Below are 20,400 nucleotides of genomic sequence, written 5' to 3'. Positions count from 1 at the left end.
CCATTCCCACCCCCAAACCTGTCTCTGCCCCAACAAATGACAAGGCAAGCCATAATAACTATTTATATTTTTAAGATGAAGCAATGGTTTCAGCAAGCATTCTGCTTATGCATTTTAAGGGACTGAAGAGTAAACACTTTGGCCTCATCAAAAAGTGGAAAACCATCACTGTCCACTTCCCTCCCAGCCCTAGCTCGGGCCTCCCACCAGAAGTTCGACTTTTCTTATGTACAGAGGACCTGTGCACACAGACACAGACACCGCGGGCTCGCCTCGGGTCCTGGCCCAAGCACCGCTGCCACGCAGGCAACTCCAAGGCGCTGAGGCCGAGGCAGTGGGCACAACCAAACAGGACAGGCGTCTTGATTACAGAGCTCAGGGCACAGGAGAACTGGCACAAACGTCTCATTTTCAGGCAATTGTCCCCAAGCTGTTGAGTACAGCCAGATGCAGGCAAGGCAGGAGCGGTCAGCTTGGGCTGGTTGAAAGGAGTCCCTTCAAATTCAGGGTGTCTAAGAAAGGATTGTTGCTGGAGAAGGGATGAGGAGAGGGTTTGGGGCTGCAAACAGTCCCCACCAGAGGTGGAAGAGGTTATCTAACCCAGCAGACCCAAGGCCCATTCAAGGGCCACCTTTTCTTCTTTCCTTTCATCTCTAGGGAGACCCTTGGAGTTCTCAGGGCAATGATCCAGGTAAGTCTGCAGTGAAGGACACAGACCATGGGCTGGGCTCGCCCTTCCTCTGGAGAACATCTCCCTAGAGAGGGGCTGGGGCAGGAAGGTGAGGCAGCAGCCAGGACTGACTCCAGGATTCTCTCTGGCCCCCCAGCTCCCAGAACCTGCAGGGGGAGGGCAGGGCCCCAACCTGTGTGGTGGAAAGGGCATTTCCCCCACAGAGAGCGTAAGCTCTGGAGTGGCTTCCAAGAGGCAGAGCACTGTCCTACAAGACACAGATATTCCTCCCAGTTCCCCTAGGAGATGCTCGGGTGAAGGCCGTGGGGCTGGCAGGCAGAGCTGTGCTGGCTGGGGAGGTGGGGGCGGTCTGAGTCCCCCGAGTCGCTCCTCCGCTCTCTCTCAGAAATGCTCCTCCTGGACAGTGGTGGGGGCTTTGTTGCTCTTGCTGTCCTCCTCCTCGTCCCACTCCTGGGGTTTCTACAAGACAGACAAGGGGACAGCCCTTGGGGTGAGGAGGTAGGGACTCCACCCTGCTGAGTATCTGCCTGCCTGTGCATCTGGAATCCAGGGGAAAGACCAGAGTCCCAGGCACTCAGCATCCCCGACTGAACAAGGACGAGGACAGGGGCTCCGGTCACACACAGTGTTCCCCAGACACACACACCATCACGACAGGAGCAAAGGAGGAGCGAAAAGGTCAGCCTTCCAGGACACCACAGCCTCCAGGGACCATCTCACTGTGAGTGTCACTGAGCTCCGGTCACCCTCCTCCCCTTCTGACAGCCTCGCCTCACCTGGATGGACCCCCACGTGCCTGTGGAAGGGCCACGTCTGCCCCCTCTCAGGAGTGCTGACTACCCCCAGTCAGGGGCAGCCCCCAGGGGAGGAATACAGTTACCACATGTGTGGAACAGACGCACAGGGAACTGTTACAAAGACAGGATGCGGTATGGCTCACAGTATGTATATACTAATATAGCTCCCCAGAGAAGAGGAGGCTTCGGCTCTTTGCCATCAGATTTCTTGAGGACGATGGCTCAGAATTAGTTCTTCAGGGTCACACTTGTTAGCTGGGTGGGATTAATATGCCCTGAAGATTATACTCTGAGGCCCCTAAGTACTAACTGCCAACTTGGGCGTTTGTCTGCTGTTTTAGGAACACGTTGCTTCTTCCCTCAGGGGCTCATCTCGCTCCCAACAAGGCCTTGAGCACGGGCCGAGCCCCGCACAGCTCTGACCATCGAGGCTGGCGGAGCACACGCAGGCCACGTCAGCTGGACAAACGGCACTTCACCCGCCATGACCCCCAGGGCAGCCCATGGCAGAGGCAACAGCGGGAGATCCAGCATCCAGTTCTCCATCTTGCTAACTTGTCGGCCCCAGCTCGGCCTCAGCCCTGAGAAGCCCTCACTCAGGAACCAGCAGCTGCCTTCAACCATTCACGTCACCTCCTGTCTCTGACACACTCATGCACACACACCTGCCTCCTTCAGCACGACCACCTTGAAGTCACAACCAAACAAGGCGTATGTCTCTGTGGCCAAGAACTACCAACTGGAAGAAAAATGGAAACCCAAACACAGATTGTCATCATCAGCGTCAGTCCTGACCCACTGGAAGTTCTGGCTCTTTCTGCCAATGACACACCTCAGTGATCAGAAAGTGCAGCTCTGGTCTGATGCGCTCCCTGCCCTGTCATCCACTGGCGCTGAGGCTGAAGTCCTGGGACGGTTTGCAGGTCCCACTCACACCCGCCACCTCGGTGGGGAAATGACGGCTCCTTCACGATGCCCTCTGACAGCCCTGACTCCCCTGGGCTCAGCCCCGCGTGACTCTGACCCCCGTCCCACCAGCCCCCCAGGTGCATCCAGGACAGCACCATGAGCCTGCACCCACTGGCCTCCTGGCCCAACTCGCACTGCTTCCCACAGTCCACAAGCACAGGACTGAGCCCTCACCGCCTGCTGGATAACAAGCCTGGCCCATGGGGGCAAGGAACTGCCTGCGAGACAGGGAAATGTGGGACAACCTAAGTAGCAAACAGGAGGAAACGGACGTGTACACATGGAGACGTGCGGTTGGGGGGCGGTGGTGTAGAAAAGTTGTCAGACTCTCCTACGGAAACAAGCAGGGCAGAAAGCCCAGTGCACAGTGTACCCACAGGAAACAAACAGGGAAATGACTAAAATGTTACTTACTAAATTATCTCTGGTTGCTACAAATATCAGCCACTTACAACTTCCACTTCCCTAAATCTGAAAGGGAAACACAGATTATAAAGTAAACATAGCAAAATTTGTATCACTTCACACAATGGGTCACATTTCAAATTGAAACGTTTTTACTAGAATCCATCCTATTATCACAGGCATCTTTTACCCAGGCTCCCAATGGATTCACTGAAGTGTCCCAGATCACGTTTCCTTGTCTCTGGCACAGGGACCAGACCATCTCCACAGGCTGATGGCAGGGTTCTCACAGGCTCCTGAGGAGACCGCCCCTGTCTCAGGTGTTCCCTGTGTTCCCACTGAACGTCCTGTCCCAGGCCATCTCCCCCTTCCCCTGCTACCTGCTGCCACCTGCCAACTCCAGAGCGTGAGATCAGAGGACAAAGACCTAAAGATTAGCATCCGATCATCAAAAGGACTAAATAGACCTGTTTCAGATTCAACTTTTCTTGTGGAAATTGACAAAGACTTTTCAAACTGGTAAATATGTCAGTTTGGACCTTACATACTCTGAGAGCAATGTAAACAAGTGGTATTGACAGTACCTTTCTAGAGGACAGCTGAGTAATACATACCAAAGTCTTAAAAATGGGCGTGACCACTGACCCGTTACTCAAGGAAATACTTTGCTAAAGAGCATGCCCAAAGATCCAGCTTCTGGGATACTGATCACAATATTGTTTAAAAACAAAATTTAGAAACAACCTTAATGTTCCTGGACAAGAAAACTATTAAATCATGTTTATCCATGTGCAGTTCTTAGGTCATTTTGCAGTCATTAAAGGTATGCTGCAAGTGGGGGGGAAAGTGTATTGTAAGAAACTAATGAATTGATAAAGTGCTGGCATGCGAAGAGCTGACTCATTGGAAAAACTCTGATGCTGGGAGGGATTGGGGGCAGGAGGAGAAGGGGACGACAGAGGATGAGATGGCTGGATGGCATCACTGACTCAATGGATGTGAGTTTGAGTGAACTCCGGGAGTTGGTGATGGACAGGGAGGCCTGGCGTGCTGCGATTCATGGGGTTGCAAAGAGTCGGACATGACTGAGTGACTGAACTGAACTGAACAATTAAAAAAAAAAAAGGCACGAAGAACAAGATTCCATTTCTATTAAAAATACAGCTATGTACACTATTATATGTGGACACATATAAGAAATGCAAAAATAACAGCACCTCATCTCTAGCTGACGCTATTACAGGTGACCATTAAATTTTTACACTTTTCCATATTTTGTAAAGTTATTTTACAAAGAAACATGTATTACCTCTGTAATAAGCTTTAGGTCTTTTCTTCTATTTTAAAAGGAATATATCCTACTATGCTCCTTCTTAGAGCTGAAAATTCCTTTCATCCTGGCTCAGACTTGAAACCTAACAGTTTGATTAAAATACTCCATAGCCCATTAGAGCAACTGGGAAGCACTTTTCTTTTCTAGATCAAACTCCTGGTCCTCTCCCCTTTCACCACCAATGTCTGCTTCCTGACTTCTCCTTTTAGAGCCCTGCTAGCAACCCAGTGGTCTCTCCGTCCCCTGGCACTGCCCACTGCCTGGGGGGCAGTCACATGCCAGGAGAGCCACTGCCTGGAGACTACCACCACCACGACAGGGTGATGGAGCCAGGCCCCAGCCTTCCTCCCCAGTCACCGATGGAGGCTGAGAGGAGAGGAGCTGGGGCCTCAGGACTTGTCTCAGGACCCTGGGGTGGGTGTTGCTCTGCAGACCGTGACACAGGGCCCAGCTCTGGGGACCAGAGCAGGGAGGCCAGGAGCAGGGAAGGAAGTGGGAGGAAAAACCCGAAGAGGGCAGCAGAAAAGCAGGGCTGAGCCCCGCAGAGGAAACCCTTTGTCTCCACGTGTGTGACGCTGAGCGGCTCTCACAGCTACCAGTCCCCCGGGCGCTTCCCCCGCTTCCCACCAGTGCCACAGCTTCAGCAAAGTCTGTGCCCACGTCTCGGCCCAGCAGCTCCCACATACTCACAGTCTCAGGAGCCTCTGCCTCCGGAGATCTGCCTTAATGAATGCTAAGATCAAGGGATGACAAAGAAGGGCAAGTTACCAAGCAGAGCAATGGTCAAGCTCATCCACGAGAGGGAGCACTTACTCTCCTAAGGGTCATGGGTATCCCATCTCCTCCAGACCTTCCAGGGATCTGGAGGTTCCACCAGCCAGCTTGACAGAGCCTGGGAACCACTGCTGTGCCAGACAGGAAGAAGCCAGTGATGACAGTGGCCTCCATGCATAGACCCCTGATATTTCCAGGGAGTTTGCACACAGTGCTCCAAGCTTCACAGCCATCTCCATTCTACAGATTAGGAAAGTGGGGCTCCAGAGGCTGGTCCGCTTGCCCAAGGTCGAAGAGCTATGGAGGTCAGTGTCACAGTGCAGGGTTCCAACAAGGGTCTTTTGCGGGTAGGGTGGGGGCAAAGCCCATGCTCATGCCTCCCAAAGATACTTCCTCACGAGCCCTCCGCTTTGCACCTCTGCTCCAGTGTCCCAGATCTGTGTGATCAGTCAGGACACTGGGGTCTGAATCTGCCAACAGCATAAACTCGGGCGCAGTCAGAGCATCACTTTGTCCTGGGGCCCTGACTCACCAGTGAGCACTGCCCCAAGGGTCAGGAAGACACACAGGAAGATGTTCCCAGGCGTGGTTCCATAGTTGTCGATTATCTGGCCCTGGGAGATGGTGAAGACGATCCCGAATACCTGCAAAGACATGGGGAAGACTGGAAACAGGGGCCCAGCCAGGCAGCCCATGTGGAGCTGAGCTGCCCTAACGCAGCGCCTGCACCCGCCGAGCCCGGCGGGGAACACAGACCCACGGCTCCGGCGCCACCACCCAACGAGAGGCCTACCTGGGCAGACACGTTGAGGAGGCCAGACGACACAACTTCTGATTCCGGGTATGTCAGCTCCACGGCAAACTCAAACCCCAGAGTGAGATAGCCGGTTATGGAGAAGCTGACAACCAGATCACAGAAACAAGGTAAGGGAGGACTTCCAGAACGAGGAGGACAGGAGCCCATCTCCTCCGTATAACTACTTTGCCTGTTGTCTTTCTTCCCATCAAGACATTCCAGGCCCTTGAAAATCAGGCCAGGCCAAGGAAACAGGGACCCTTGCAGGCCAGAAAGAAGCTGAGGCTATTTTCTCAGCGGCCCTTTGGGGATCCCTGTTCCTTCCGCATCTGACCATCAATTAGATAGGGTCAGCATTTACAAGAGGGGTTGGGATGCCTGGAATGTTCAGCCCTCAGCTGAGAACTGCTATGTGATGGGTACATGGCCCTGGGCTGGCAGGGAAGTCCCTGGATATTGACCAGCCTCTCCATAGCTCTCTGGGACTCAAGGCGAGGGGTTGGGGTCTTGAGTGTCCTTCGGAGAGGTGCCAGCAAAGCAGGACTCAATCTCTCTCTCTTTCTCTCTCTCATACACACACACACACAGTCACGTACAGCCCACAGAAAAACAACTGGGAGGTGGCAATGAGCAGAGATCCCTGTGGACAGGTTCTTTCTTGTATAACTGGTCTAGAAAATGCCAGTCCTGTGATCTGACATCTGCACCACACCTTCTGCTGCTTCACATCTGTAATCACTCTCATTACTTCTAACAGCTGCATACATATGGCAGGCCACTCTTATCTTCTGGGTCTCAGAGCAGTTATGTGACATGCCTGTGGTTTTAGATAGTCCCCGGCGTAAGTGACATTAAGATCCACCCTTTCTGATTCCCAGACCTGTGTGCTTCTGTGGCCCCCTTGTTGTCCCAGGCAGAATTCATAAAGACAGGACATTTCCTAGCCTCCTAGAGATTTGTGAAGGACACGGTCCATTTCATCATCATGGATGGGCCTTGAAGCCCCCAGGGAGCCTTCTGAAATGTGACAGGTGAACATGACCTCTGGCCACTATTTCCATTTTTTCTGGAGGTCAGTGAGAGGCTGCAGAGGGACTCCTATTGCTTCTGGGAGGTCAGAGCTCTAGGAGCCATGTGGTGGTGCTTTCCAGTTAAGCAGGTGAGAGGTGAAACTTACCCAATTATCCCAGCAGTGATGTATACTATCCACAGGTGTCCCAGGTTCAAGGTCCCTGTGTATCCCGCCATGCCCACTACAGTCATGATGTAGAGTACGAGGGTAGTCTCCCTACAGAGAGAGGCAAATGTTCTAAGTGACGGCCCGCAGACTTCACCAGGATATTTCCTTCCTCCCTCCCTCCCTCCCTCCCTCCCTTCCATTCTTGGGGCATCTAATATATGTCAAGTCCTCTGCTGTGTGCTGGGACATCTACTCACATGAACATGGTGTCCATGTGGTTAGTGGACAGAAGACCCATGATCACACAAATAGTTCTTGTGCTCAGAGATATCAAGGGTCAGATCAGGACAGTATGAAGCATCTTGAGGCATGTATGTTCTGCTGTAGACCCCTCTCAACCAGATCACTCTGCACCTGGACTTGACACATCCTACCTACATAAAAGAAGGGCACAGCTCTTTCATCTCCTTCTCCTTCACCAAAAAAAAAAGGGGGGGACACACATCAGCTGTGGTCAGGTGGCAGTGGTCACAGGACCAAGAAGCCCATTCTGCTTGTCTGCATCACCCCCCGACCCCAAGACAGTGCCAGACAGGGCCCTGACTGTGAGAGTCTCTGTCATCTCTGAGTCCTTCCTCTTGCCACCTGCACACGTGCAGCACAGCTTTTCTGCTGAATCTGAACTCCTCCACTCCTGACAGTGTGGCTGAGAGAACATTCCCCAGCCCTGAATGAGTCCTTGACTCCAAAGCCCAAGGGAGAAAGCTGCGCCCCTGCCAGGTGCACATCCCTCTGCTGGTCCCTCAGAAGGCCCATCAGTGCTGGCTTCTGCTTTGGGCTGACCCTGCTCATGCCCCTCCACGCACCTCTCCCCCAGGTTGCCCCTCAGGACTGCTGTGGCCCTGACTCCTGCACTGGGACCAGCCCCTCTCCCTGTCCTCCTGACTGAGGCCAGGGACCCACAAGGCACCTGCTTGTGCACTCTGGCCACGAGCATCAGGACTCAGACCACGAAAGCTCAGAGCGTTCCCTCATCTCTGCTGAAGCCAGAAACACGGTGGGGCCGGCTGTGTATACTGCGCTTACGTCAGACTGATACTGCAGTGATTGGATGCCAGGAATTCTGTTGAGCCCTTTACATGCAGTTAGTATTTCATTCAACTCTTATCAAACGTGTGCAAGAAAAGTCTGTACAACTATCCTGAATGTGACCAAAGAGGAAACATGAGGCTCAGATTACGTGTCCAAAGTCACATACGCAGTAACCGCACAGCTAAAGTTTGAACCCAGAGCTGGGCTTGGAAATCTGTCCTTTTTCTGCTCCCCTACACAGGAAGACTAACACCCTGTTAGTTTCTGGAAAAGAGCAACAGCCTCTGAAGGACACCTCTCCCTCCTGGGTCTTCAGAGCAGCTGCTGAGGTCAGAGGGCCTTCATCTTTTCTCGCCCTGCTCCCCGCATCCAGGCCCTCCCGCTGCAGAACCCAGCCCCATGGACACCCATCTCCCTTGCTGACCATACAAGCTTACCTTTTGCCGTATTTCTTTACACACAGCTTCTTCTTAAACCACTAGCCTGTCTGCAAAACTATCTGTAGCCTCAGCCAGACATAAATGGACCTGACCATCCAATTTCCATCTCCAAACCAAAGGGGACACACCTGGGAGCCTCAGGGAGAAGGAACAGGCACCAAAATGCCCAGATGACAGAGCTCCCCCACCCTTTCTCTGCCCAAGTAGTGGAGCGGAAAGAAGAATGTCCCTGCTGATTGCAGGATGCAGACATCAAATGCCACTAGGAACCGTGTCAGCTAGACTCTGCTGTGTCCTCCCAGCCTTTCACTGTCTTTTCACTGTCTTTTCTGGTTCATCTGGATCATCTGGTTGCCCACATCCTGGCCCAGCAAACATTCCAATCCATGCTTTCTGTTGCCATAGAGCAAGCCTGGAAGAGAAATGCTGTTATTCCCCGGTTCAAGGGTGGTCAGTCCTCACTGCCTGAAACCAGCAACCAGCATATGGCAGAAATGAGGCAGTAGCCCAGCTCCACCAGCAGTAATTAGGGCCAGCCAGGCTCCTCCTTGTGTCCAGCCAGGCAGCCACATCCCCAGGGAGGGCCTCAACTGGCCTTTGCCGAGGGCAGCCAGAGGGAGCCCTGGTCTGACCAGAGCCTCACAGAAGCAGGTTTGTGTGCAAAGAACAGGTCTGCCGCTGTCTGTCGCCTCCAGACACTGGGAACTTTGGAGGCCTTGACAAAGCAGCCCAGAATACTGCCCTGCCCAGCGCAGGACAGCCCAGGCAGCTGCCTCACTGAGCAGCATTAACTGAGCACCCAGTAGATGTGGAGCCCGGGACAGACACAAGTTGAGCCTCTGTTTTCAGAGCACTTTTCCCAACGCTGGTTACTGAATCAAGGTATCTAGGTTGATTTTTAAATGCAATTTAAAAATTGACATCCATAAGGGGTGGAACTGAATTGACATCCATGAGGGGTGGAACCCAGGGATCTGTGTTTTTACTAAGCGTCCTGGCTGCTACTGCTGCTAAGTCACTTCAGTCATGCCCAAATCTATGTGACCCTGTAGATGGCAGCTCATCAGTCTCCCTCGTCCCTGGGATTCTCCAGGCAAGAACACTGGAGTGGGTTGCCATTTCCTTCTCCAACGCATGAAAGTGAAAAGTGAAAGTGAAGTCTCTCAGTCGTGTCCGACTCTTAGTGACCCAATGGACTGAAGCCTACCAGGCTCCTCCGTCCATGGGATTTTCCAGGCAAAAGAGTACTGGAGTGGGTTCCCATTGCCTTCTCCAATTAGCCTGCAATCCACTAAAATTTTAGTGGCCCTTAGAAACACACAGTGTAATCAGGACTAAACCATATCACAATATTTACCAATGATGTGGAAGCAATTGCAAGGTAATTCACTGAAAACTGTTGGAAGCACAGAGCACCCTGGTTAACCCCAGGGGGTCCATGAAGGAGCCATGGGAACCTGGCAATGCAATCACCTTCTCATCCCCACTCTTGGGCATTTCCACTTACTTCCAACTGCTGATCCTTTCCCACGTTTCTTTTCTCCTTCCTCTGCTCCTTCCATGATCTACTTCGGATGGAACTTGGAAAGGCCTGATGTCCTCTATCTCTAATCTTCCTATGGTCCCCACAGGGAAGGAACTGCTTCCCTCATTTTATAAATGAGCAAACTGAGCCTCCAAGAAGATACATCTGAACTGCCTCCTTGACCACTCAGACCCCAGCTGCTGAGCCATGTTGCTAATGAACAAGTCATTTCAAAACAGTCTCCAATTCAGTCCAAGAGGAAGAGTCACTTACTTGTAGGTTTTGGTCCTATCCAGCCAGATGCTTGAGATCACAGTCCCAAGCATTCCTGCAACAGCGATGGTCAGGCCGATTCTTCCAACTATCACACCTTCCCCCTGGAAAAACCCCCCAAGGATCACTCAAGGATGGAACAGAACATCTGATGGGGCGCAGTCACCAGCAGGCAAAGGGGTAAAGGCGTGCCATTAGAGCCAGTTCTCAGAAAGTATTAGAACGAGATGACCTGTAAGAAGCTGCCAGTGGGAACAGAATCCTAGAATAATTGCTCCTCCCCACATAATATAACCCTGGATGTGTGTGGATCATACTGAATCTTGGGGGAAAATAAATTCTATCCTAGAACCACTTTTAGACAGATTTTTTAAAATATAATCTTTATAGGACACCTTTGTCATTATTCCCATCTCTAAGATGGAAAAACTGTGTATATATATCCAAAGATTCCATACTTAAGATTTTTTTCCCAGCTATCAGTGCTAAAAGGATAGAAAGATAATAATTATATCTATTTAAAGTGTTTTTAGAAGCCAGACAGCATGCTGGGCATTTTTATATCATCATCTCATTTAATTCTCGTAATTCTCCACCATAAGGTTAGGAATCAATATCCCCCTTTTACAGGTGAAGACACTGAGGCACAGTGAGATTAGCCCACTAGCCCAAGGTCATGGGGCCTTTATTAAGTGCAGAGGTAGGATTTGAACTCAGAGCTGTCAACCTCCAACACTGAAACACTCAACGCACAGTGGCCCATGCTCCCACAAGCATGAGACCCTTGAGTTTTAAAAAGAGGCCTGGGCCTTGGATCCCTGATTCTAAATACTCAGAGTCCCATTCCCAGCCCTCCCTGGTTCTGGAAACATTTACAACAGGCTTTCTGTTGAGCCACTAAGCATTTAAAATCGAACCTTGTCCCCATTTCACAACTTAGATGTTTCAGCTACAAGTCTGTGTGTATATATGTTTGCCTACTATGTTGTCTGGCACCATGTTATGTACTTTACACATATATATCTTAGCATTTACTTTCTAAGCCTCAACTAATTTTTCAATAAGTAATTAGGCTTCTTCTGAGAAAAGAAACGAGACCTAAGAGACGGTAAACCAGATTATCATACATCTGAGTTCTATTGGCAGTGGGGCTGAGACCCAGAGCCGCCTCCCTCCAAATCCTGGATTTCACACCATAGCATACTGCCTCCCCAGCTCCTGCCCACTCTAGAGATTGCCTTCTCTCAGGACCCAGCAGGTTTGGGGAACACCCTTACCGTGTAATGGAAGATCACCATGCGATTCAGCAGGGTACACAAGGCATAAAAGGCACCAGCATTCAGACCTGAAGGAGGCAGGGAGAAACACAGCATGAGGGGCGTTCTCCTGCGGGGCCATTGCTCACTTCTGCTGCCAGGTCAGAAATCCTGACCTCCTTGCAGTGAGAGTGGTGCCCTCACAGAAGAAGAAATGCTCCAAAACAAACAAAAGTAAACACTTTCATCTCTACTTAACCACCCAGCATTGTTGTCTCATCCCTTTAGCTCTGTCCTGGAAACCCAGGTTCCAGAAAGTACATATTACTCCCAGTCAGAACTGTTTACATCCCTCTTGAGAGTTGGCCTGACCTAAGGGTTCAGTGAAACTACTGGGCACTTTTCCACCTCCTCCTGATGACCTATGCCCCCTCCAGAATGCTCCAGACCTCTGACCCCTGACAATATTCCCTCTGTAGGTAGATTGTCACCTCTTTCCAATATCCCTCTTTCAACTCTCTACTCAGATTCCATATCATCCAAAATCCTATATTTGAAATCAGAAAGGACCCTAAAGAACAACTAGTTGACTCTCCTGATTCATTGATTCATCCATCAAGTAAATGGAGCACCTAGAATATATTTTTGGAGAAGGCAATAGCACCCCACTCCAGTACTGTTACCTAGAAAATCCCATGGACAGAGGAGCCTGGTAGGCTGCAGTCCGTGGGGTCACTAAGAGTCGGACATGACTGAGCGACTTGACTTTCTCTTTTCACTTTCATGCATTGGAGAAGGAAATGGCAACCCACTCCAGTGTTCTTGCCTGGAGAATCCCAGGGCCAGGGGAGCCTAGTGGGCTGCCGTCTGTGGGGTCGCACAGAGTCAGACATGACTGAAGTGACTTAGCAGCAGAATATATTTTAGTAATTGGTGTCATTAGAGAATGAGGCCATTTGTCCAAAACCATATAGTGACTTTGTAACTAAGATGAGACTAAGACTGATCCAAGGAAAAGGGCCTCCTACCATCCCTTTATAATAATGATTATGATGGTGGTGAGGCTCACGTGACTACCACTGGCACACTTGGCATTGGGTCCACTTAGAAAGATGTAAGACAGGACACGGTGCCCAGGCAGGGCAGCCTCAGGAATGGATGGTGATGGCTGATGGTGTTGGTGATAGTGGTGGTGATTGTGGGGGTGATGGTGGTGATGGTGGTGGTGGTGATGGTGATGGTAGGAGTGGTGGTGATGGTGGTGGGGGTGGTGGTGATGCTGGGGGTGGGGGTGGTGGCAGTAATGGTCATAGTGGTGGTGATGGCACTGGGTGTGGTGATTGTGGGGGTGATGGTGGTGATGGTGGTGGTGGTGATGGTGATGGTGGGGGTGGTGGTGATGGTGGTGGGGTGGTGGTGATGCTGGGGGTGGGGGTGGTGGTGATATAGAGGGTGGGGGTGGTGATGGGGGTGATGGTGATGATGGTGGTGGGGGTGGTGGGCGTGGGGGGGTGGTGGTGGGGGTGATGGTGGTGGTGATGGTAATGGTGGTGGTGGTGGTGGGGGTGATGGTGGTGGTGGTGGGGGTGATGGTGGTGGTGATGGTAATGGTGGTGGTGGTGGTGGGGGTGATGGTGGTGGTGGTGGTGGTGGTGGGGGTGATGGTGGTGGTGGTGGGGGTGATGGTGGTGGTGATGGTAATGGTGGTGGTGGTGGGGGGGGGGGGTGGTGGTGGTGGGGGGGGGGTGGTGGTGCTGGTGATGGTGGTGGTGGGGGTGGTGGCGCTGATAGTGGTGGTGATACTGGTGGCCGTGGTCTTGATGCTGGTGGTGAGGGCAGTGGCACGTCCTTATATACGAGAAACTTTTCTAAACAACTTATATTCCTAATAACAACCCCAGAAAGTAGGTCATATTCTCTTCCAATTTTATAGATGTGAAAGGTACACTCAGATTTGAAAAACAATTATACAGAGGTCAGTCTGGAAGACTCACCAGGGGTCTTTTTAATTTCAGCTAATTTTGAGGCTCGCATGACTGCCACTGGCACACCTGGCATTAGGTCCACTTAGAAGGACATAAGACAGGACACGGTGCCTAGGGACGGCAGCCTCGGGCACCCCTCTTCACTGGAGTTGGTCGACAGGACCCCAGGCCACAGAGCCACTCAGAAGCCATTCTCTTTCGCCCCCAAGCTGATGGCTCAGTGCAGGGAAACTTGGGTAAGGCCCCCACCCTGCCTCAACCCCTCCCAGAAGCCACTATTGTTTGTAACTCATGCACAGGCATAGTTACCAGGATCCCCATAAAGGACAGGCCAGTGGAGAGAGTCGCTGTGCTCAGAGAAAGACAACGAAGGGCTTCCCAACAGGGGTGAGAAAATGGCCCAGGAGGGGGACCAAGCTGGTAGAGGAGTGGGACGTGGAGCTCATCTTCTCCCACTAAAACATCAGAAACACACCTGCAAGGGAACAAATCACACAGAACAGCTGCTGAACACTGACAGAAGCCCCCAGACTTCCATAAAGACGAGAAAACCTCCACAAAGAAGGAATCAGGGTGGGGCCTCTGCCCCAGGAGGGAGCTGTGAAGGAGGGAAGGTTCCTGCACCTGGGGAAGCCTCCTCACCAGGAAGGGGATAAGACTGGATGGAGGAAGAGCTTCTGAGCCCAGGAGGAGGGCACAGCAACTGGTTTGTCAAAGGCAAAAAGGAGAATGACCCGCACAGAAGGCCAGCACTGTCTCCTGGCACCTCCCAGCCTGAGATACTCCTCCATCAGTCCAGGCAGGGACTGGATGATGAAGCTCAGGCTTCAGAGGTCAGACCTGGGGAAAGGACCAGGGTTGGCTGCGTGAAAATAGCCTGAATAGGTGACTGCGGCAACAGAGAGTATACTTAGAAGATGCTTGGGCCTGCCAGAGAGGCAAGGTGCCATTATTGGGCGCACATGAGGAGAGGGGCAGGACCACAATAAGAGCTTCTTTCCCTGTGAGCATGCCCAGGAAACAGGGCATGACTTACAGGAGGTCCAAGGACAGCACAAGTCACCACTGTCCTGGTGGGCTCCAGGGGCAGGCACAGATTGCCACCAGGAGACCCACAATTAGGCGCCAGGCCCTGTGCTCACTGTCCTGGGGGCACGCAAGGCCTGCTGTAACTGCACACCCCATATCACCAGGATAACAGCAGCACACATTGAGGGAAGAGACAGCAAGCATCTAAACTAAAAGCAGCCTCTCGATTCCAAAAGAGAGGGCAGAGGAGAAGGACTTGAGCTCACCTCCTCTTGCAAAAATGCCAAACTTGGAAAAAGAATGAAGGCACAGACTGAGAAGTTACAAGAGATGCTCAACAAAGAGCTAGGAAATATAAAGAACAAACAGAGGTGAACAGTACTGTAACTGCTATAAAAAAAATTACACTAGGAGGGATCGATAGAATAACTGAGGCAGAGGAGCAAATAAATGAGGTGCGAGACTGAACGATGGAAGTCACCGTTGTGGGACAGAATAAAGAAAAAAGAATGAAAAGAAATGAGGGCAGTCTCAGAGACTTCTGGGACAACACCAAACATTCCAACACTTGCATTATAGGGGTCCAAAGGAGAAGAGAGGGCCTAAAAAAATATTTGAAGAGATTACAGTCAAAAAGTTTCCTAATATGAGAAAGTAAACACTCAAGTCCAGGAAGCAGAGAGAGTCCCATACAAGGTAAATCCAAGGAGAACATGCAGAGACACGTATTAATCAAACTGACAAAAATTAAAGACAAAGAAAAACTATTAAAAGCAACAAAGCAGAAGCAACAAATAACATACAATGGAACTCCCATAAGCTTGTCATTGTTCAGTTGCTAAGTCATATCCAGCTCTTTGTGACCCCATGGACTACAGCATGCCAGGCTTCCCTGTCCTACACTGTCTCCTGGAGTTTGCTCAGACTCATGTCCATTGAGTTTGTGATGCCATCTAACCTCTCATCCTCTGTTGCCCCTTCTCCCCTGCCTGCCGGGGTCCAGCCCCGGTGGATCCAGGGAATTCGAAGGGTGGACGGCGTCGGCGTGGAAAGACTTGTTTATTTATTAAAGTAAGATTAGATTAAGAAATTATAGTGTAGTAAGAAGATTAAGTGGAGGAAGAGGGCTGAATAGCTTGGTTTACGCGGAAGGCCAATAAAATTCCAGACAAGGAATTTGCACCATCTACGTTGGGCCACCGGCGCCCGCTTGAATATCTAAGGGTGCCTCGCCTTAAGCTCCCTTTCTCGCGGATCTTAACAGCCGGGGCAAGTAAGTAGACCTGATGAGCCTCCGCACTCCAGGTGGAAATTCAACCTGAAATTAAAGTAAAGAGCAGAGAGAGGGAAAGAAGAGAGAAGAAGAAAGAGAGAGAGAGACACGGGGGGAGCCAGAGTGCCAAGAAACCAGGCCGGGAGACTAGTTAGAGAAGCTGGTCCAAGAAGCTGGCCCCCGGCCCCAGAAGCTGGCCCCCGGAGCTGGCCCCCGGAGCTGGCCCCCGGCCCCAGAAGCTGGCCCCCGGAGCTGGCCCCATCCTTTATTGTTCAGAAGGCCTTTTATACTTTTGATAAAACACAGAGGTCAATGGGTAACACAAGATTATGTAGCGTTCGCAGCTCAAGCTCTTTCTATACATCATTTGGTATACAAAAGGTCTCAGGTGATTTACATTATCTTCTGGCCAAGAGGCTTGTTAACACTTTTTGGCTCTCTTCCTTAATGAATGTTAATCTTGTTTCCCCTGAAGTGTTTTTCTTTAATCTACATCTCCTTAAAGCATTAACATTAAAGTTACATCTCAATAGAACAAAGGTGCAGTGGGACACAACAAAGAGGGTACTTAACTCAAAGATCTAATGTTGCTAACACAAGGTCTACTACTTGTTTTTCTAACTATATCTACAACTAAAGGATGTGAAAATTTGGCAGCAAATATTGACTCAACAAATGAAACCTTTAATCAGTCCTAAAAAGATTTTGACTCCTCGGAAGCTCCTACATTCCTAGGATGTTTTAAGCTTCCTGTGCCTCCTGCGGTCAGGAGGCCTCAATCACACGCGCAGCTGTACGAGTCCTGCAGGCAGGCTAGAAAGCCATCAGAGGGTTTTTTGGATTGAAACACTCTTTCAAATGCAGAAGACTAAAGCCCTGAATTGACTTTTTCCAGAAAATGTCAGAAGAGTAGAAAAGCAGAGCACAAAAGCCGGCAGATTTTTGTTGGGGTACATGCTTAGGAATTTCCAGAGGGGTCCCTGAAGTCTGAGCACGCCTTGCGTATGCCAGCTTCCTTCCTCATGACCTTGTCACGGGCGGGATTCCTCACACTGGCTCCCGGCACCTGCCCTCAATCTTTCCCATAAGGTTATCAGCTGATTTTTCAGCAGAAACTTTGCTGGCCAGAAGGGAATGGCATGATATATTTGAAGTAATGAAAACAAATAACCTACAACTAAGAATACTCTACCTAGACAGGTCATTCGGATTTGACAGAGAAATCAAGCTTTACAGACAAGCAAAAGCTAAAAGAATTCAGCACCACCAAGCCAGTGTTATAACACATCCTAAAGGAATTCTCTAGGCAGGGAAAAAAAGAAAAGGCAACTAGAATCAAGAAAACTGCAAATGGGGAAGCTCGCTAGTAAAGACTAACATCAGTTCAGTTCAGTTCAGTCACTCAGTCGTGTCCGACTCTTTGTGACCCCATGAATTGCAGCACGCCAGGCCTCCCTGTCCATCACCAACTGCCGGAGTTCACTCAGACTCACATCCATCGAGTCAGTGATTCCATCCAGCCATCTCATCCTCGGTCGTCCCCTTCTCCTCCTGCCCCCAATCCCTCCCAGAATCAGAGTCTTTTCCAATGAGTCAACTCTTTGCATGGGGTGGCCAAAGTAGTGGAGTTTCAGCTTTAGCATCATTGCTTCCAAAGAAATCCCAGGGCTGATCTCCTTCAGAATGGACTGGTTGGATCTCCTTGCAGTCCAAGGGACTCTCAAGAGTCTTCTCCAACACCACAGTTCAAAAGCATCAATTCTTCGGTACTCAGCCTTCTTCACAGTCCAACTCTCACATCCATACATGACCATAGGAAAAACCAAGACGGACCTTAGTCAGCAAAGTAATGTCTCTGCTTTTGAATATACTATCTAGGTTGGTCATAACTTTTCTTCCAAGGAGTAAGTGTCTTTTAATTTCATGGCTGCAGTCACCATCTGCAGTGATTTTGGAGCCCAAACAAATAGAGTCTGACACTGTTTCCACTGTTTCCCCATCTATTTCCCATGAAGTGATGGGACCAGATGCCATGATCTTCATTTTCTGAATGTTGAGCTTTAAGCCAACTTTTTCACTCTCTTTTCACTTTCATCAAGAGGCTTTTTAGTTCCTCTTCACTTTCTGTCATAAGGGTGGTGTCATCTGCATATCTGAGGTGATTGATATTTCTCCTGGCAATCTTGATTCCAGCTTGTGTTTCTTCCAGCCCAGCGTTTCTCATGATGTACTCTGCATAGAAGTTAAATAAGCAGGGTGACAATATACAGCCTTGACATACTCCTTTTCCTATTTGAAACCAGTCTGTTGTTCCATGTCCAGTTCTAACTGTTGCTTCCTGACCCACATATAGGTTTCTCAAGAGGCATGTTAGGTGGTCTGGTATTCCCATCTCTTTCAGAATTTTCCACAGTTTATTGTGATCCACACAGTCAAAGGCTTTGGCATAGTCAATCAAGCAGAAATAGATATTTTTCTGGAACTCTCTTGCTTTTTCGATGATCCAGCAGATGTTGGCAATTTGATCTCTGGTTTCTCTGCCTTTTCTATAACCAGCTTGAACATCAGGACGTTCACGGTTCATGTATTGCTGAAGCCTGGCTTGGAGAATTTTGAGCATTACTTTACTAGCATGTGAGATGAGTGCAATTGTGCGATAGTTTGAGCATTCTTTGGCATTGCCTTTCTTTGGGATTGGAATGAAAACTGACCTTTTCCAGTCCTGTGGCCACTGCTGAGTTTTCCAAATTTGCTGGCATATTGAGTGCAGCACTTTCACAGCATCATCTTTCAGGATTTGAAACAGCTCAACTGGAATTCCATCACCTTCACTTGCTTTGTTCATAGTGATGCTTTCTAAGGCCCACTTGACTTCACATTCCAGGATGTCTGGCTCTAGATTAGTGATCACACCATCGTGATTATCTGGGTCATGAAGATCTTTTTTGTACAGTTCTTCTGTGTATTCTTGCCACCTCTTCTTAATATCTTCTGCTTCTGTTAGGTCCATACTATTTCTGTCCTTTATCGAGCCCATCTTTGCATGAAACGTTCCCCTGGTATCTCTAATTTTCTTGAAGAGATCTCTAGTCTTTCCCACTCTGTTCTTGTCCTCTATTTCTTCGCATTGATCACTGAAGAAGGCTTTCTTATCTCTCCTTGCTATTCTTTGGAACTCTGCCTTCAGTTCAGTTCAGTTTATTTCAGTTCAGTCGCTCAGTCGTGTCCGACTCTTTGCGACCCCATGAATTGCAGCATGCCAGGCCTCCCTGTTCATCACCATCTCCCGGAGTTCACTCAGACTCACGTCCATCAAGTCCATGATGCCATCCAGCCATCTCATCCTCGGTCATACCTTTCTCCTCCTGCCCCCAATCCCTCCCAGCATCAGAGTCTTTCCCAATGAGTCAACTCTTCCCATGAGATGGCCAAAGTACTGGAGTTTCAGCTTCAGCATCATTCCCTCCAAAGAAATCCCAGGGTTGATCTCCTTCAGAATGGACTGGTTGGATCTCTTTGCAGTCCAAGGGACTCTCAAGAGTCTTCTCCAACACCACAGTTCAAAAGCATCAATTCTTTGGTGCTCAGCCTTCTTCACAGTCCAACACTCACATCCATACATGACCTCAGGAAAAACCATGGCCTTGACTAGACGGACATCTGTTGGCAAAGTAATGTCCCTGCTTTTGAATATGCTATCTAGGTTGGTCATAACTTTTCTTCCAAGGAGTATGTGTCTTTTAATTTCATGGCTGAAGTCACCATCTGCGGTGATTTTGGAGCCCCAAAAAATAAAGTCTGACACTGTTTTCACTGTTTCCCCGTCTATTTCCCATGAAGTGATGGGACCGGATGCCATGATCTTCGTTTTCTGAATGTTGAGCTTTAAGCCAACTTTTTCACGCTCTTCTTTCACTTTCATCAAGAGGCTTTTTAGCTCCTCTTCACTTTCTGCCATAAGGATGATGCTTATATCTTTCCTTTTCTCCTTTGTTTTTCACCTCTCTTCTTTTCACAGCTATTTGACAGAATGCGGTCCACTGGAGAAGGGAATGGCAAACCACTTCAGTATTCTTGCCTTGAGAACCCCACGAACAGTACGAAAAGACTAACATAAAGGTAGGAAATAATCCACACACACATGATATCAAAACCAGCAATCATGAGGAGAGAACAAATGCAGGATATTGGAAATGCACTTGAAATCAGAAGATCAGCAACTTAAAACAACCTTGTATATATGTAGACTGCTATATCAAAAGCTATGAAAACCACAAACCAAAAACCTATAATAGATACACAAGAACAAAAACAGCAACCCAAACATATCACTATAGATAGACACCCAATCACAAGAGAAGAGAATAAAAGAGGAAGGGAAGAAAAAAGGCTTTCAAAAGCAAATCCTAAACAATTTACAAAATGGCAATAAGAACATTCACATCATTAATTACCTTAAATGTAAATAGATTAAGTGCTCCAACCAAAAGACATAGACTGACTGAATGGATACAAAAATAAGACCCATATATATGCTGTCTATAAGAAACCCACTTCAGATCTAGGAACACACAGAGACCGA

At 49.5% G+C, this 20,400-nt stretch overlaps 1 protein-coding gene and 1 long non-coding RNA gene across 6 annotated transcripts in view; one reads left to right on the top strand and one right to left on the bottom strand.

Moving 5' to 3' along the window:
- Positions 1–49: 49 nt before the first annotated feature.
- Positions 50–20,400, bottom strand: part of LOC138443917 (choline/ethanolamine transporter FLVCR2-like) — a 34,491-nt gene continuing 14,140 nt past the window's right edge. For 2 of the 5 annotated variants that reach the window (XM_069597124.1, XM_069597126.1), the window contains 8 exons: positions 11,553–11,620; positions 10,276–10,379; positions 6,943–7,053; positions 5,763–5,868; positions 5,502–5,613; positions 4,886–4,928; positions 2,872–2,928; positions 50–1,150 (listed from right to left, as the gene is read on the bottom strand). In XM_069597124.1, coding sequence (XP_069453225.1) covers positions 2,898–2,928; positions 4,886–4,928; positions 5,502–5,613; positions 5,763–5,868; positions 6,943–7,053; positions 10,276–10,379; positions 11,553–11,620 — 575 coding nt within the window. In that variant the 3' untranslated portion in view covers positions 50–1,150; positions 2,872–2,897. Of the gene's footprint in view, positions 1,151–2,871; positions 2,929–4,885; positions 4,929–5,008; positions 5,101–5,501; positions 5,614–5,762; positions 5,869–6,942; positions 7,054–10,275; positions 10,380–11,552; positions 11,621–20,400 lie in introns of all 5 variants that reach the window. The other 3 variants (XR_011258363.1, XR_011258364.1, XM_069597125.1) reach the window with 2 other exon arrangements.
- On the top strand, positions 1,242–3,754 carry LOC138443926 (uncharacterized). Its single transcript, XR_011258368.1, has 2 exons — positions 1,242–1,412; positions 1,830–3,754. It is a non-coding gene; the product is annotated as an uncharacterized lncRNA (long non-coding RNA).

The sequence above is a fragment of the Ovis canadensis genome, chromosome 7 (assembly GCF_042477335.2).
Source record: "Ovis canadensis isolate MfBH-ARS-UI-01 breed Bighorn chromosome 7, ARS-UI_OviCan_v2, whole genome shotgun sequence".
Taxonomy (NCBI): domain Eukaryota; kingdom Metazoa; phylum Chordata; class Mammalia; order Artiodactyla; family Bovidae; genus Ovis; species Ovis canadensis.
This window is presented reverse-complemented; position numbering and strand designations above follow the sequence as displayed.